The following is a 15,671-nucleotide window of genomic DNA, read 5'->3' on the forward strand; positions in this document are numbered from 1 at the left end:
TGTGTCAAAGACAGACCTCAATCAATATGATTACCTATAAAAAAAGAGATTCAATCAATGTAATAACTATGTCAAAATCTGAACATTTAGCCCCCCTTATCTGTACATTTATATATTCAGTTGTTAGTGAAGCACTTTTCTAGTATGAGACCTAATGGGAGTGGAAAGAAAGAAGAGACAGAAAAAGAGATTGGGCCCCTCTGCTCTGGTGCAATCCCCACCTGGACTGCTGCATCCAGCTCTGGGGTCCTCAGCAGATGAAGGACACTGACCTGTAGGAGCAAGCCCAGAGGAGGCCACCAAGATGATCACAGGAATGGAGCACCTCTCCTGTGAGGAAAGGCTGAGAGAATTGTGTTTGTTCAGCCTAGAAAAGAAAAGGCTTAGAGGTGACCTGATTGCAACCTTCAAGTACCTGAAGCAAGCCTGCAAGAGAGCTGAAACAAGACTTTTATATAAGAGTATGTAATGATGGGACAAGAGGGAAAAACAGAGAGAGTAGGTTTAGATTTGATAATGGGAAAATTTTTTTTTACTGTGAGGGTAGTAAAGCATTGGAACAGAATGTCCAGAGAAGTTGTGGCTGCCCAATCCCTGGAAGTGTTCAAAGCTGGACTGGTTTAATGGAAGGTGTCCTGCACATGGCAGAGGATAGGAAATTGGTGATGTCTAATGTCCCTTCCAACCCAAACCATTCTATGATTCTGTGATTTCAGCAGCTAGCACCAGGCCTCTATTAAAAGCATTTTAGTCCCTCTAACACACAGAATAAGAAGTAAAGACTTGTCAGCTGTAGTTCTTACACACCAGAAGAACAGAGGTGCTGCTGACTTTAACAGGGCAGGCACAGAAATGAACATGTAAACATTTATGTCTTAGAGATTGCATTTTTTAAGTTTTAGAAAAGAGGTATTAATGGGCTCCTTGGAGACCTGGACACATGATTCTTTACAATTCACAAAACAGAAAATTGTCAAACATGATGAATACACAATCAAGTCAAATGAAACAAAACTATCAGTCTCCTGTCATGTATCCTGGTGCTTTCCCAGTGCAAGAAGAACAGGTCTGGGTCACTACAAAGCACCTACTGAGCGTTTCTTACAGTTTCACTCAGGAAAGTACAGGAGTCCAACTCCTATTTTCAACTTCCATGCAGGTATGCCGAATTTATAATTAAAAACAGTTCTTCCAGTCTCCAACCTTGAAAATCTACCGTGGGACAAAAAGCTATTTCACTTGTTATTTGCAGCTGTTAGGAAACACTTCTGTAGATCAAGTAATAAGTCACTAACTTGTCTTGACAGGCTTACCTCAACTAACAAACTCCAGTTAGAAGTCTTACCTCTAGAAAAACCCAGTACGCTTTACTTATAGTGCCATAAGCCAGCATAACTAACAGAAGTGATTTACAACAAAGGCTCATTTTTATCACAAGCTCAAGCACTTTTGACCTTTAAAACATGACCTCTATTCAAAGCAGAATTGTACTTTAAAATCATTAAGCCACTTTATAGGACATATGTCAGGGTACTTCACAATTTCTGAATGTGTGCCTTGAGAGAAACTTTCCAACAGATGATGCAGCAGGAGAAAAGATGCCTGAGGTTATTCACTTTTTTGGCTCCTTGATCAGACTCCTCAGAGTAATATGGTCATTACGAAAACATTCTGCAAACACTAACTCAATAGTATTTCAGCGTTTAAATGTCAGAAGTGGATGAAAGCAGTATTGTGCAAAAGCACTAACAACTGTTATTTTAGAAAGTGCTTTATCAGACATTACCAAAGCTGTACTTCTAAACAAAGCAGTTTTCTTGTTTTACTTGCATGCTCTAATGCTTCTCAGACAGAATTTTTACTAGTAGGCACCCACATGAAAGGATTCACTGCCTTGAGGTGGTACTATTTTACACTGGACACATGCTTATTTTAATAGCAGCACTGAAAAAGCTGAATGCCTCATGTCAAATATTTTTACACCTAGTTATTCTAACAGATTTGCACATACTTTTCCCAAATCCTTACTCCACCAGTCCTGAGAAAAGTAGATGTTTCCCTGCTGTAGCAGGAGGAAAACCCTAGCTGCAGATTGTTCTTCTGTATCTGTTTCCACTGCTACAGATACTCAAGTAAACCCATGCTCCCCCTGCAAGGTGCCAGCTCTGTCAAACCACTGCATGTCCCAACACAATTATCTGGCCTAAAACAAATGGCTAAAAGGAGAAAGTGACCACAGTGAAGGGTGAGGAACTTCATTCAACCGCCTCTTGAAATGAAACTGAGTTATGGAACACCTAAAATCCAACAAGAACAAGTCATTACTTTGGTGTCTTCTTAGCACAGACATCAGCCTCGAGCTCAAAATTTTTTCTTCAAAAAAATAGACAAATGGACCACTTTTTGTGCTTGCCAAAAGCACAAGAAGCTCTGATAGCATTTACAAAAGTTGTTTCTTTCACCTTATTTCATCAGTTTCTTGGTGTACGAAAAAGAAAAAGAGCTATTTTGGTGTCCTGCTTTTCTGGAATGCCAGAAAGCCATTTTCATAGCAGTTTTATTTTCATCAATTCTTGAAAAACAAAAAGAAAAAAAAGAGGTTCCAAAAGGAATTTGCTTATCCTTGAAAACCCCCAAGTGAACCTCACACTCCCCCTCAGCCCTAATCCCTACCATTCCTGTAAGCAAGAGAAAAGGACTCAAATAAAGACATTCTACATATTTCTTATTATCTTTTTTGTTGTTGATGGACCATAAGCCTTTGGTATGCTGCAAGCAGAGACAATTTTTAATAACAGTCACCTGCTTATTCATGTCCTGCATCACATGAAAGGCCACACAGCACACTCAGCATTAATTATTAATCTCATTATGTTGTCAAAGTACCAGCTAAGCAGGATCTTCACAGAAGAGATACAATTCCTCTGGTGACACCAAGTTCAGACAGCACAGAAACACCAGAACTCCACCCTGAGACAGTGGCTTCTTTTGAAACACATGGATCTTGAAGTGGACTTAAGTCAGAAGCATTGCATGCATATTTCATCTTTGAATTTGCTGGAAACTAATGGACTGATGAAAATTCTGCACTGCAGTTTAGGTATTAGCGGTTTTAGGAAGCCTGCGAAGCAACAGCAGAGTTCAGCTTTTTATTTGAGATCTAAAATCAAACCACAAGAAAGTGAAATTGCTTAGAGATGAACAGATCAAATTCCTTCTGCACTAAAGTAAAATCTAAACAAAAACTGCATCAAATATAATATTTTGCCAACATGCAGATTTTGGTGTCACTTGCAGAAGCAAAACAAACACAAGTAACAGCTTTGCTGACCCCAGTGAACACTCAGTACATAAGGAACCCTTTACAGATTTCAGAGATCTCAGTACAGTGGCTGCAGTCTATTGCCTCTTCCTTGGCATCTCAGGTTATTAAAGGCCAATCTTGCTAAATCCTCCAGTTAGTCTTGCTTTCCTAGTATTTTTTTGCACTGTAATGGGCAAGTTCAAACTTTTGTTAGACATCTCTACAAGGGTCTGAAAATGCTGTTTAACATTATGATTATTATTATTAGTTTTTTCACCCAGAGGGTGATTGGACACTGGAAGAGACTCCTCAGGGAAGTGTTCACAGCACTGAGCCTGCCAGAGTTCAAGAGACATTTGAATAATGCTCTCAGGCACATGGTATGATTTTTGGAGCTGTCCTGTGCAGGTCCAGCAGTTGGACTCTACAATCCTTGTGGGTCCCTTCCAACTCAGGATGTTCTGTGATTTCCTAAGATGCAAAATAATTGCTGTTGACATTGAAAATACCATCGCAATCTCAGCCAGCAACCACCACAGCAAATAAGTTTGTCTCTGCCAGTTTCAGACACTGAAAAACTTAAGCAGGCACCATCTTTCTTACTTATTATTTTCTGGCAAGAAAGAAATACAAGATACTAGAAAAACAGTGAGAAGTTTCCCTGTACTCCTATCTTCTCTTTAACATAGTAGAAATGCATAAGCTCACAAATAACATTTCTGGGATAAATTCCTGTTTTAAAGTATGTTCTCTCCTATAGCTTCTCACTAAGGAGAACAGTATGTGCTGCTAACCATCATGTGATACCACTTTGACCTTGAGGAAGTAAGGAAAATCTTGAAATTGAAATAACAACAGAACTATATTTATTTAGAAACAGCAGATCAAGGTCTCTCTCTGTTGAGACAGAAAGCAGCAGGAATGTTAAAATGTACCTCCAGCTTTATAAACTGATAACAAAGATATGCCAATACCATTCAATACTTTACCTTACATTTACCATGACTTCAACTAAAGCATAAGCTATGCCCAAAATAGATAGTAGACATCGCAGTATTAAGTATTATGCTAATTGCAAGGTAAGAACAGTGCTCTTGTGGAAAAAAAGGGAAAGGAGATAAAAACAGAGGATCTGAAGACTGCAAAACATACTATTAAAAATTTGAAAAGCTGCAAACACACATCTCTTTCAGTGCCATCAATACTTCAAAGGAAAAAAAACCAACCAACAAACCCCAAAACAACAAAATCACATTTTCCCCCGTTTCATGTTCAACATAAAGTGGAGTTTTGATTTTTGTTTTTGAAAGCAGCCAAACACAGTGTGCTTCAAAATTTACTGGGTGTAACAAGTTAACACTTCTCTATTCTATAGACGTTAATCAGAAAAATGGGAAGCCCTAAAACCCAGTTCTAGTCACAAATCTCATTGAACTTTGTTCCAGCAAAGAGATTGCAGCTGAGACCAAGGGCTGGCACTCCCCAAATATGCTGCTAAGTAAATCCCACATGACCAGGTCTGTGCAGACACGGCAAATGTGGACATACTTGAGTAAAGCTCACTGTGCTTTCCTTGGGTCAGGGGATGCAATCTGCAACTTGGAAACCATCAGGAAAAGATGATGTTCCAGCTTTTAACATCTACTGATGTGACATAATTTCATTGCTTTGTTTCTTTAACAAGGAAAAGGGGTTTAGCATAAGGCGTAAATAGATGTTTGATGTTTATCCATCTTAGAGCAGCCTGTTTGACAGCCAGGTTTTAAAGTCACTCCTGCCACAGAGCATAATTTATGATGCAGTTGATGTTCTGATGCTTTCTGCAAGTGAAAGGCTGCCCTGTGGACAAACGTGGCTGGCATGTAGTGGTATCCTCCATATACCCACCCAGCCTCACACCCCAGGAGCAGCAGCCAACATCCATAACCTGCATGCAATGGCCTTCCATGGATTTCTCCCACTTGCAAGCCTGTCTGAGGTATTTTTTGCACATTTCCAGTGAACCTTTTCCCCTTCTCTCCTTACTCTCACAGCTTCTTTTCATTCTACCCACTGGAAAGCAAAACACACCAGTGCCCTGAATATACCTATGACATAGCAGAGCAATTCCTGGACAGTGGCAGATGTGTGCCTGCAGGAACTGTTGTGGTTTTTACTACCATAGTGGACAAATTCTGCTTTTGGCCCTGTAACAAGCAGACTTAGGGAGCAGAATAATAGCAGTAGTGAAAAGCATTGGTTTTAAGTCAATTTCATTCATTAAAAGAGTTCCTTTACACTCCTTACTGCATCAACTTTTATAACTCACTGCTCTGCTTTGATGGTAACCTGATTTTAGGAACAGTTAACACACTACAGCTGGCAGAAGAGCTTGAGTTGTCAAACCAGCTTTATCGCTTGCCTTGTGAGGCAAATGCATCACCAATAACCCAAAAAGTGTAACAACCCAAGTGGGAACAATAAAAACCAGGATGAGAATCTGGTATCTCATCTTGGCTGCCATGCAAAGCAAGTAGGGTACTTATTCACCTCACACCTTTATAGCACACCACAATTGCCAATCAGTGAGCTTTCATTCCAGGGCAGGCTAGCTGTTTGTCCCCTGGATAGCTGGAAAATTAGACATTAAGTTAGCTGTCATTCTACCAGAATACCTCTGTAGTCAGTACCACAGTAACAACTCACTTGTCAACATTTCTCAATTCAACTCAAACAAACAAAGACAAAAAAAACAAACAAAAACCCCACAACCCCCCAAAAAAACAACAAAACCCCATTACAGACAGTGCATAAGCAATTGGAAGAAACATGGGCAGCTGGAAAACATGCAAACAGTGAAGAACAGAACCATTTTCACAGCCTTCCCTAACTTGAGTGAGGTGGAAAGAATTTGAGGGCTTTACACAACCACACACAGAGGCCTGCACATGCCTATCTCTAGATAAAAAAAAGCATCACACTATCAGCCTCAAATGGCAGTGGCTCCAGAACATCAAGAATGTTCTGACAAATGTCCAAGCTCCTACAAGATCGATACAGGCTCTTATCAACTCTGGGACACTACTATAACCTACCTCTTACTAGAAGCTTGAGTTTAAATGCAGGTGAATAGGAAGTCATCTTTATTAAATCACGCGAAACACTGAGAACAGCAAACAAAAGCACCATACAGTGCACACACTGAGCCACACAACTCCACAACCTAACCAGCTTGGTTGTAAGTCTGACCATGTATTACTTTAAAAAAGCAAGAGTCCCTTGCAGAGGACTGCCATTCATCTTGTGGTGAGGAACACTGGGTTTTGCAGTAGTTCTATCTATTAAGACAGGATTCACACAGTCTGTAGTGAGTAACATCAACAGCAAAAGCAGTTTCCAGCATTACTCCATTTCTATAGATATGAGGTAAAAACTGCCAGAGTGCTCCTTCTCCACTCTGTGAATTGTTGAGATATTGGCAACAAAAGTGATGTTTAAAGGAACACAGATTTACATCCCTCAGAAATTTCTTTATTCCATAAAATACTTGCCTGCAGAAGCTGGAAGGCAAAAGCCAGATGCGAGGTCACACCTGCGCATTCAGTGAGCACTGATCCCTCCACTCCCCAAGTTGCTTTTCCAATTCAAAACTGGAGGTATAGTGGCACATTAGGTTTTTTACTAATCTCAGCAATCATTGGACCAATTTTAGGATCTCCAGTCTCAAAGCACTAGCTAAGCCAGCTGTGGAGATGTGGATTTCTGACATCCACAAAGTAATAGCAAAGGTCTCCTGCTGTAGAAGCATGTTTTCTATGAACACTTTTTTTTTTTTTTCAATCCAGTACAGTGAGATCCCACTATCACATACCTGTGGGCACCTCACTAGCAGCAGTGGTCTATACAAAGTAGTGCTATAAAGCTCACCAGGCACAGTTGCTGTCTCATCTCCTCTGATCTGTGAAAAGCCTCTTATACCTCCCCACAGCAGTTTCTGCCAGAGCCTGAAGAAACACTTCTTCCAAAGATCAACAGTTTTTCAGGACATGATAGCTGAGAAAGAAGGATCTCAGCATGTGAAAAGTACACTTCTGCAAGGGACCTCTTAAGAAGCAGATTCCATCAGTCCAGGTAATTCCTCCTCCCGTCCAAAGCAAACAGACACATGACCACATAACAGAGCTTTTTGAATGCCACACCAGGGATACAATCCTATGGGATACCTGCCAGGCAGAATGCACCACTTTGGTGGTCAGCTACATGGTGTGCGACTGTCACAGCCCACAGACCAGCGTGGGTGATCGGGGTACACAGCGCACATACCATCACTTGTTCCATCATTAACACACAGAGAAGCAAAGGCCATGGCTGCTCTCAGGTAAATAGGAATTACTGAGCAGAGTTCAAACAGTACAGAAAAACTTACCCTAACGTTAAGAACAATACTTAAACCTTTTAGACTAAGCAAAGAATGTCTTTCCATCCCACAGGTACTGTCACAGATTCTTCCCAACAGCAACTTCCTATGACTCTCTTAGGCAAGATGCAAGCCTAAAGTACCTCTGCTACCTCACAGTGCCAGTATCCCTATTCCTCGGTGTGCTCTTTGTAGTAATGTAATGTCTCAGCTGCTGCTGCTACCTTGGTGAGGCCACCTCAGGTCATGCTTAATATTAACTAGGAGCTACCCAGGGTGCAGAATGAAGCCATCACTTTGATCTGACAAGCAGCTAGTCTTGTGGGTGGAGTAAAGTCAAAGAGGCTTTTGAGTTGCACCACAGATAATCCAAGTTAAAAAGGGGAAAGTGAAGGAGAACTGAAAATGCCATGTGTTCTCTTGGTGAAGCTGAACCTACAAACTACACTGATATGAGGGTAGCAGAGTATGACCTAACTTCAAATTTCTCACTCTTGAATTTAAAAAAAAGGAAGAAATCCCAATTCCTTTTTTAAGAGGGTCATGCCTAAAAGAAAGGCGGAAACTTTGAGAAAGAAAACTAACTGGGCTCTGAAGAGACTGTACTATTAGCTTCAGTACATGCTATGGAATAAGTGCCATATGGTCTAGTCTGCAAAAAACAAAGGTCACATCCGTCATTACTTGGCATCATTATTTTGCAACTATACAGACTGAGCAATGACCCATTACATGTGCACAAATTACCTCAACATGCCAGTGAGCAGGTCAATGCATCCTGTACAGAAACCAGCACAAACGTTTCTGTCTCCTTCAGATCTCACTGTTAAGACTTTTCATATGCAAATGGCACTATCCAAGCAATTATTGGATTGATTGATACTGCTGACAGCTGCATATGAAAACTCTGCTATATCTGCACAATTGTATAACTAGTCAAAACAAAATAGCCAGCAGTCTAGTATGCTGAGGACCAAGACATGAAACAACAAGTGTACTTGTTGATCAATCCCTCTGTGTGGACCAAGCTACTTCAGCAATGGGTATATCCCAGCTAAGTAGGATTCTTCAAAGAATTTCACCTCATAAAGTACCCTCATTTCAAACACTTGGCCTTCACAGAGTTGTTGCCAGCCATGCTCACAGGTACTATATTCATCTTAAAGCAGAGAGAGTAGATGAGCCAAAGTTCATAATCTACAACATGACAGGCTACCACTCCCAGATTTTTTTGACAAACCGAGAAAAAACATGTTACTAAGAAATATCTTAATATTTTCTGCCTACAATGAGCTAGTTGTACAGTTAGATTACAATATTATACATTTACCTATAAGCACAGAGCTTTAAAGATTTTCTGTAGTCTGAAAGCATTTGAGTAGCAATAATTCACTCATGAGCACCAGGGTGAAGAGTTGCCACAATTTTACCCATGAAGAAACAGCAGCAGGAAACCTGGCAGAATTCACTTGTAGTACCAAGATTTCGTAGGACCCCAGTACCTCCCCAGAAACACGGTGGACTCCAAAGCCACTCTCCATGGTCCCATAGTCCTGGCAACTTTAGCTTTCTGTACTGCAAAACTGCTGGCTTTAACTGAAGCCAATTAAGCACTTTAGGGTTTGACCTTTTAAGCATATTAAACTGCATGTACTTTTATACAGCAGCTTCAAACTGTCATGTCATCAGTGACCAATACTGCAATTAGGCATTGCAAACCAATTCAGTAAAAACCAACACTATGAAGAAGGCAAGTTTTAGAACATAAAATGGGAAAGTAAAGTTAGGAAAGAATGAGAATTTACATTTTCAAAATAAAAAAAAAGACTTCTCAAAAATAAATTTCCTGGGTAGTTTTCTTTTACAGTGTCTTCATAGCCCTAACATTGAAGCTAAACCTTCAGTGTTTTACACAAGTTCCTTACTGAACAGCTGAGCAAGAAAAATAAAAAAAAATTCTGGCAGTTCTGACTATGAAATTGCAGCATATGCTTTGTGAAACAAGGTGTATTTCATTTCAAGCCGAGAAAGACAAGGCTAGTAAAATGAGGTCTTCCATGTTTCAAATTTAAGCTTAGCATAAGAAGGTATAAATTATAAGAAGCCAAGAGAAATAATATCTGCTTAACTGTGGATGATTATAACCTTAGCCAGCCACAACACATTTACTGTAAACTTGATTTGCTTTATATGCCAAAGCTTCAATCACAATTTAAACCCCTCAAATCTGTATTACCTTTACAATGCAGTAATTACACATCTGCAAAGAGACAAGAACAGCAAAAGCCAAAGGCAGAATTTGATGTACTAAGTATTTCCTTTGGAAAGGAGGAAGTTGTGGTAAATTCTACCTGTTAACATTTATCTAATTCAATAAGACATTAGGGCTTGTGACAGCTGCTCATGCCCACCTTAAACATTTGTTATTTAATAGAAAAATTTTCCAAACTATACTGGATATGTATCAGAGTAATGTTTGGAGGGCATTATTAGTGGCCTCCATGGCTGCACTGCTTGAGGGGAGAAAATTCCTACTCCTAATTGCTTATTCTTGACTTTTTCTTCTTAGAAGTTCAAGGATGCTTGATGCTATCCATTTTTTGCTACCTTTTTTTTTTTTAGTATGCAAGAAACTTTCCTTAAAGGCAAAAGTAATAAATCAAACAATATATATACAAGCAACCAAAACTTCATTTTATTAGATGTGTGATTTTCAGGAGAAAGAGGCCCAGCAATCTAATAGAACAAAATGTTTTTTCTCCAGTATCAAATATAACACTATCAAACACTACTGGCCTCTGCAGATATTACAAGCCTGCTATTGTGTTTAAAAAACAATTTCCTGTGCTGTATATGTCTAATAGATACTGTGCCTAGCACAGAAGGTATTTGCAGAAGCATCAGCTAGCAGCAAGAGGATTCTCCTTTCTTGTTGAACTTGCAAAGTTTTTATTAAAGCTGAGCTACAGGAATTAAGTGTGCAAACAGTGGTTTGAAAAGCAGCTGAAAGTACACATTCTTCACCTGTTCAATTAACTCTGGAATTTCAAAATGCAAGGTTGCTCTATAATAGTGTTTTGATTACAAATATGGTGAGAAACAAAACATAACTCCTGGCATAGTATTGTCCTAGCCCTCTTCTGCCCCAGTCTTTTGCAATTTATTGTTTATTTCAGTATTTATTACTCTTCAATATGGTCCAAAACTTATTGTATGTGCACACAGTTGATTATCTGAAACAATATTTGCTGAATATATTACTGAAACAGTATTTCAGCAGCTGCCAACTGAATGGAAAAATTGCCATTGATATCCATGGTGTCCTGAACACTAAAAAGTCCTCTCCAAGCATTCAGGACAGAGATTAAATGTCAAAGGCAGTTCCCACTCCTAAGATTGATTCATGAGGGCACTGCTGCAGCAAGCAGGGCACAGCTCCACGTTGTTTCACAACCAGCTGTGCCACCTGGGGCTGGAGGCACCATCCTGCCTTCTCTGACTCAGACCCACTGCCGGAAGTACAGAAGGGGCCCTGTACATCCCACAGGTTCTCCTCCAGCTCTGGGGAGGAGGGATGAGAACCCAGCTGGGACCCCTCCATTCAGCAGCAGCAAAAGTTGGGAATGCCCCATCCCTGGGAATGTTCAGAAACAGGTTGGATAGGGCTTGGAGCAACCAGGTTTAGTGGAAGGCATCCCTGCCCATGTCACAGCAGTTGGAACTAGGCGATCTTTAAGGTCCCTTCCAACCCAAAGCATTCTGTGACTCTCTGAATAGCCAATCCATGAGCTGGATCCTGTGAAACTGCTCCCTCAGCCCAGCTGAAGGGCAGGATTCACCATGTGCTGTTGAAGTAGCCTGCTTCCTACACTCAAGCCTCCCGAGCTGGTCTCATTTTGCTGCTGACTGAATCATGACCCTGTTTCACTCTGAGCCTCTTGCTTTCCAGAGTCCCTGGTTATGTTCAGGCTCTGCAGTGACAAAGAAAACGCTATAACTGTGCAAGCACAGAAAGATTGCACATCAATGTGTTTCACTCCTAATCGAGTACACAGAGAGGCAATAACTGTGCAGTGAGCACTTATGCTACGGATGAAGCATTTTCTCTTGTTTCCTGTTCCGTCAGGTTAAGGTTGAGGAAAACACGGACATGCACCTTTGACACCCCAGCCTAGGCCTGGCACCAGCTTAGACACCCTGGACAGCATTACTCACCTCCTGAGGAAGCATGGCTAGGGGCTACACAGCTACAAGACACAGGCATTTCTCTTTGTTTCTACAACCTTTTTGTATGTGTTTGTTACCAGGTTGTTTTTACATTAGTAAGAGTGTCTCGGGGCAAAGTCTCATGGTGCAAAAAAACTATCTCAACAGTGCTCTGTGAAGGGAGAAATTTCCCTCACACTCTCTCTTCCCCACCACAGCAGCTCTGTCCACCCAAAAGCACTCCCAGAGCATTCACCACACCCTGTATCACCACCCTTTCCTCCCTAATGAGCAGTAGGGACCAGTGTGCTGAGACAGAGGACAGGATATCCAGCAGCATTGGGCCACCACATCAGCTCCACCTATGACAGATCAATCCCTTGATAAGGGAAGCACAAGGCTCCCTACACTGCAGAACTCATCCCCACCTCATGCAGTAGTAAGCATTGCTCATGAATATGACCTGCATATTCTGATTTTCCAAACAGAGATTCAGAAATGCTTCTAAGTACCTAACAATTCCATGAGTAACTGTTTTGGCTATGAAGTCCCATCATGGGCTAGCAGAGCTAAAAGAGTGTTTCTTCTAAAAACTTGCTACTAGCATGAATCCATTTTATGAAAATAAACACAAGGAAGGGGAGGGTGTTACTCCTAATAGATGCTAATTTAAGTCATTAATGGTAAAAATAACTTCACTGTGAAAAATCAAGGGAGCTGCTTCAAATGAACTGGAGGACTTGAGTTCAAAGTGACAAGTAGCCCTGTGAAAGGGGAAGGTTAAAGGATGATAAAGCCAGGATGATAAACTAGTAATAATAGTAAAAGAAACAAAAAAGGTTGGATTTGGAGATTAAATTCCATAAGGCAGCAGATAGGTAAGTTGCAACATATCAAGTAGAAACCTTGAGTAAAATCAACCTTGACTCACTGGAGTTTCCAGAGATGGTGAAGCTGATCTAACATCTCTGCAAATGAGACCTGCTCCCTCCCCTCTCTCAAGAGTGCAGCTGCACCCCATCCCCTTCCTCTTGCCAGCACAGGTTCTCCTCTGACCCCTGGATCAGACCAGTCAGCTCACTAGAAAACTGACTCAGCAAAAGAGCGAAGAATTGCCTGCCAGCATAATGAGCTGATTCAGCTGACTGAGGACAATCTCTTACAACGGAACAATGGAGGCAACAGGAGTGTTCAGAGCAGAACAGTCCTATCTGGCAGCAGTAAGACACTTGTCACCTTAAATATTTGAACAGGCAATCACTCTGCAAGGGAAAGAGGAAGCAAAGAACAAAGGAAGCAATGTTTGCTACAGCAGATGGGACAGTAGTGAAAAAGAAGCAAGAATGGCTAATTTTTATAACAAAGCCTGTAGGACAAAACCAGTGGCAGCTATCGTGAGGGAAAATGTGTAGAAACAAGGCTCAGAACATCATTTAATGGTTGATTCCTGACTGAAGTACACTGGTGTAATCCATTACAAAGGTCCTACGGTTTGTCATTGCACTAAGATTTCATAGTTTGCACTACTAATCAGAATTCAGGTTTTCTTTTCTCAATAGAAATGAATAGGAAAGTAATCCAAATTAAGTTTATGATTAAAAACAGCATCATCAACTAATGCAGAGCACAAGCAAGACACTACCAGTGGTGCCCACAGCAATAACTTGAGTACAATAGGCATATTTGAAAAAGTCTGACCAGACTGAATATAAAATATGCTTTTACATACAACAATAGAAGCACTTCAAGCTACTTCAAAAGCACCAGGATATTGTACCTTGCTTCCTTGCTCAGTCATTATGAAAATGCTGTTGAATATTTGTTTAGAAAATACAGTGTACATAGCACAGTACATTTGCATGAAGTGATCGAATCCCTGTACACTGGCAAATCAATGTTTCATCACAGGCTGTTGCTTCAAGAGATGAATACTGCTGTCCAGTGAGTTAGAGGAACTACAGGAAGAACAGGGTACATCTTATCTTATGCCCCTCCTGCACTTAGCACTGTAACACTGAGATGATATCGATTATTAAATCAGTAAGAGCCCAGGTGGCTTTCTGCCATCTTAGCAACCTGAGTCTCTCCACAAGCACTAGCACCAAGAAGGAAGCACAACCACAGAGCCAGGAGCAAAATACTTACCTCAGTTAGTCATATAAGCCTGTCTCAGCTTCTCAAAAATCACAGCTTCATGTTCCATTACCCAGCCCCTACTTTTACTGAAGATGAACACCATAGTAAGTTTGAGGATGTCTTGATTTTTTATAAATCCTTCTTTGAATCAGATTTTTCACATTGTGCATCAGTTTCTCATATTGAGTGCTATGAAATTCCAACATTCAGTTAATCCAAATAATTTGAGATATTGAAATAAAAATTGCAATGCTCAAGAAAACAACAGGCTTGAACTTCCTTATTTAGAGGCCGGGAACAAATGTGCTTTCATTTACTTACCTTTTTGCTTCTTCTAAGTGGCACAGATACTCATAAGCAATATTCTGACGCCTCCTCTCATCCATTTCCTCTGCAGAAAGTCTTTCATCATCCACAATAGCTGCAAGCAGAAACCCATACCAAGTTACACATGAGTCAGGGGTGATTTTTATAGCAATTTTACTGAGAATCTGGGCAAATTACTGAAGGGAAATTAAAATAGTATCACTTCTCTTTAAAAGAGGCCCTTTATAGTATAGTCTACAAAGATCTTTATGTCACGAAGAGTATGCTGTTCTCTCTACGGTGAATTCCTCAAGTTTCACTTCTTTGACACATGTTGCTCTTAGGCCCTTGTCTGTTTTGGGGGCAGGATGGAGCATTCAAACATGCAGGGCTGAGCCTAGGAGCCAGCAAAGTTTCAGCTTACACATCCTCACAGGACTTTGACGACTCTCATGAGGAAGCTCAAGGCAACCAGAGGAAGAAGCAGCCCCACAATAAGCAGAGCCTCAATGGTAGGACAACATACTGCAAAGGTATCTCAAGGACAAATTGGGAATTGGCTGCAACTTCAGGGAGCCATGAGATTTCAACAGGCTGAGCTGCCTCCCACTCCCGGGGGATGATGACGGTTGTCATCAAATAAATAAGCTGTGGTATCTCCTACTTACTGCTGCAATCACATCACCTCCCATAAAAGCACTCTCCCAGGCTATTGAGTATGTCTGTGCACTTCCCTAGCTGCAAATTGCCCTGATTATTTACAACTACTATCCAGTGATTGGTCTCCCTCTCTTTGCAGGGTATAGAGGGCCTCTGTGAGCACCTCTGCAATTCTTCCAAGTGTTTCTAGCAATGAATCTGAAGGACCACGAGTGCTGACTTCTAGCTGAATTTCAGCCACAGCAGGTGAGGCTTTTGGAAATAGCCTTCAGCATAAAGCAGTTACCAAAATTACACCCTAATCTGTGCTAGATTGACAGTTGGGCTACATGATCTTGAAGGCCTCTTCCAACCTCAATGATTCTGTTATTCTGTGAAAAGACCTGGTCCTGCCCTTCCTCATATTTCTTAGCCATGTACTCACACCACCTCTCATGTCAGAGCTGGCAGCCCTGTGACTGCATCAGTGAAGCAGAACAACAGGCAGCCCTCGCTAAAGAGACCCATTTCTAGGAAGATTGAGTCTGTGATCTGAGCCATTGTGCACCTGCAGGCATGGTGGTGCAGGCACAAGGGAGGGGACGGAAACACAGGGCTGGGCCAGCTGCTCTCTGCGGTGGCCCATGAGCCTGCTGAGAACATCAAGACACATCTTCAGTAAAA

At 41.1% G+C, this 15,671-nt stretch overlaps 1 protein-coding gene across 8 annotated transcripts in view; it reads right to left on the minus strand.

Annotated features, from left to right (window-relative positions):
• IQGAP2 (IQ motif containing GTPase activating protein 2) overlaps positions 1-14,463 on the minus strand; it is a 105,641-nt gene extending 91,178 nt beyond the window's left edge. For all 8 annotated transcript variants that reach the window (XM_017808177.1, XM_017808173.1, XM_017808170.1 and 5 more), the window contains exon 1: positions 14,364-14,463. In XM_017808177.1, coding sequence (XP_017663666.1) covers positions 14,364-14,428 — 65 coding nt within the window. In that variant the 5' untranslated portion in view covers positions 14,429-14,463. The remainder of the gene's footprint in view (positions 1-14,363) is intronic.
• Between the last annotated feature and the right edge of the window lie 1,208 nt (positions 14,464-15,671).

The sequence above is a fragment of the Lepidothrix coronata genome, unplaced genomic scaffold (genome assembly GCF_001604755.1).
Source record: "Lepidothrix coronata isolate B3197 unplaced genomic scaffold, Lepidothrix_coronata-1.0 Scaffold22, whole genome shotgun sequence".
Lineage (NCBI taxonomy): Eukaryota > Metazoa > Chordata > Aves > Passeriformes > Pipridae > Lepidothrix > Lepidothrix coronata.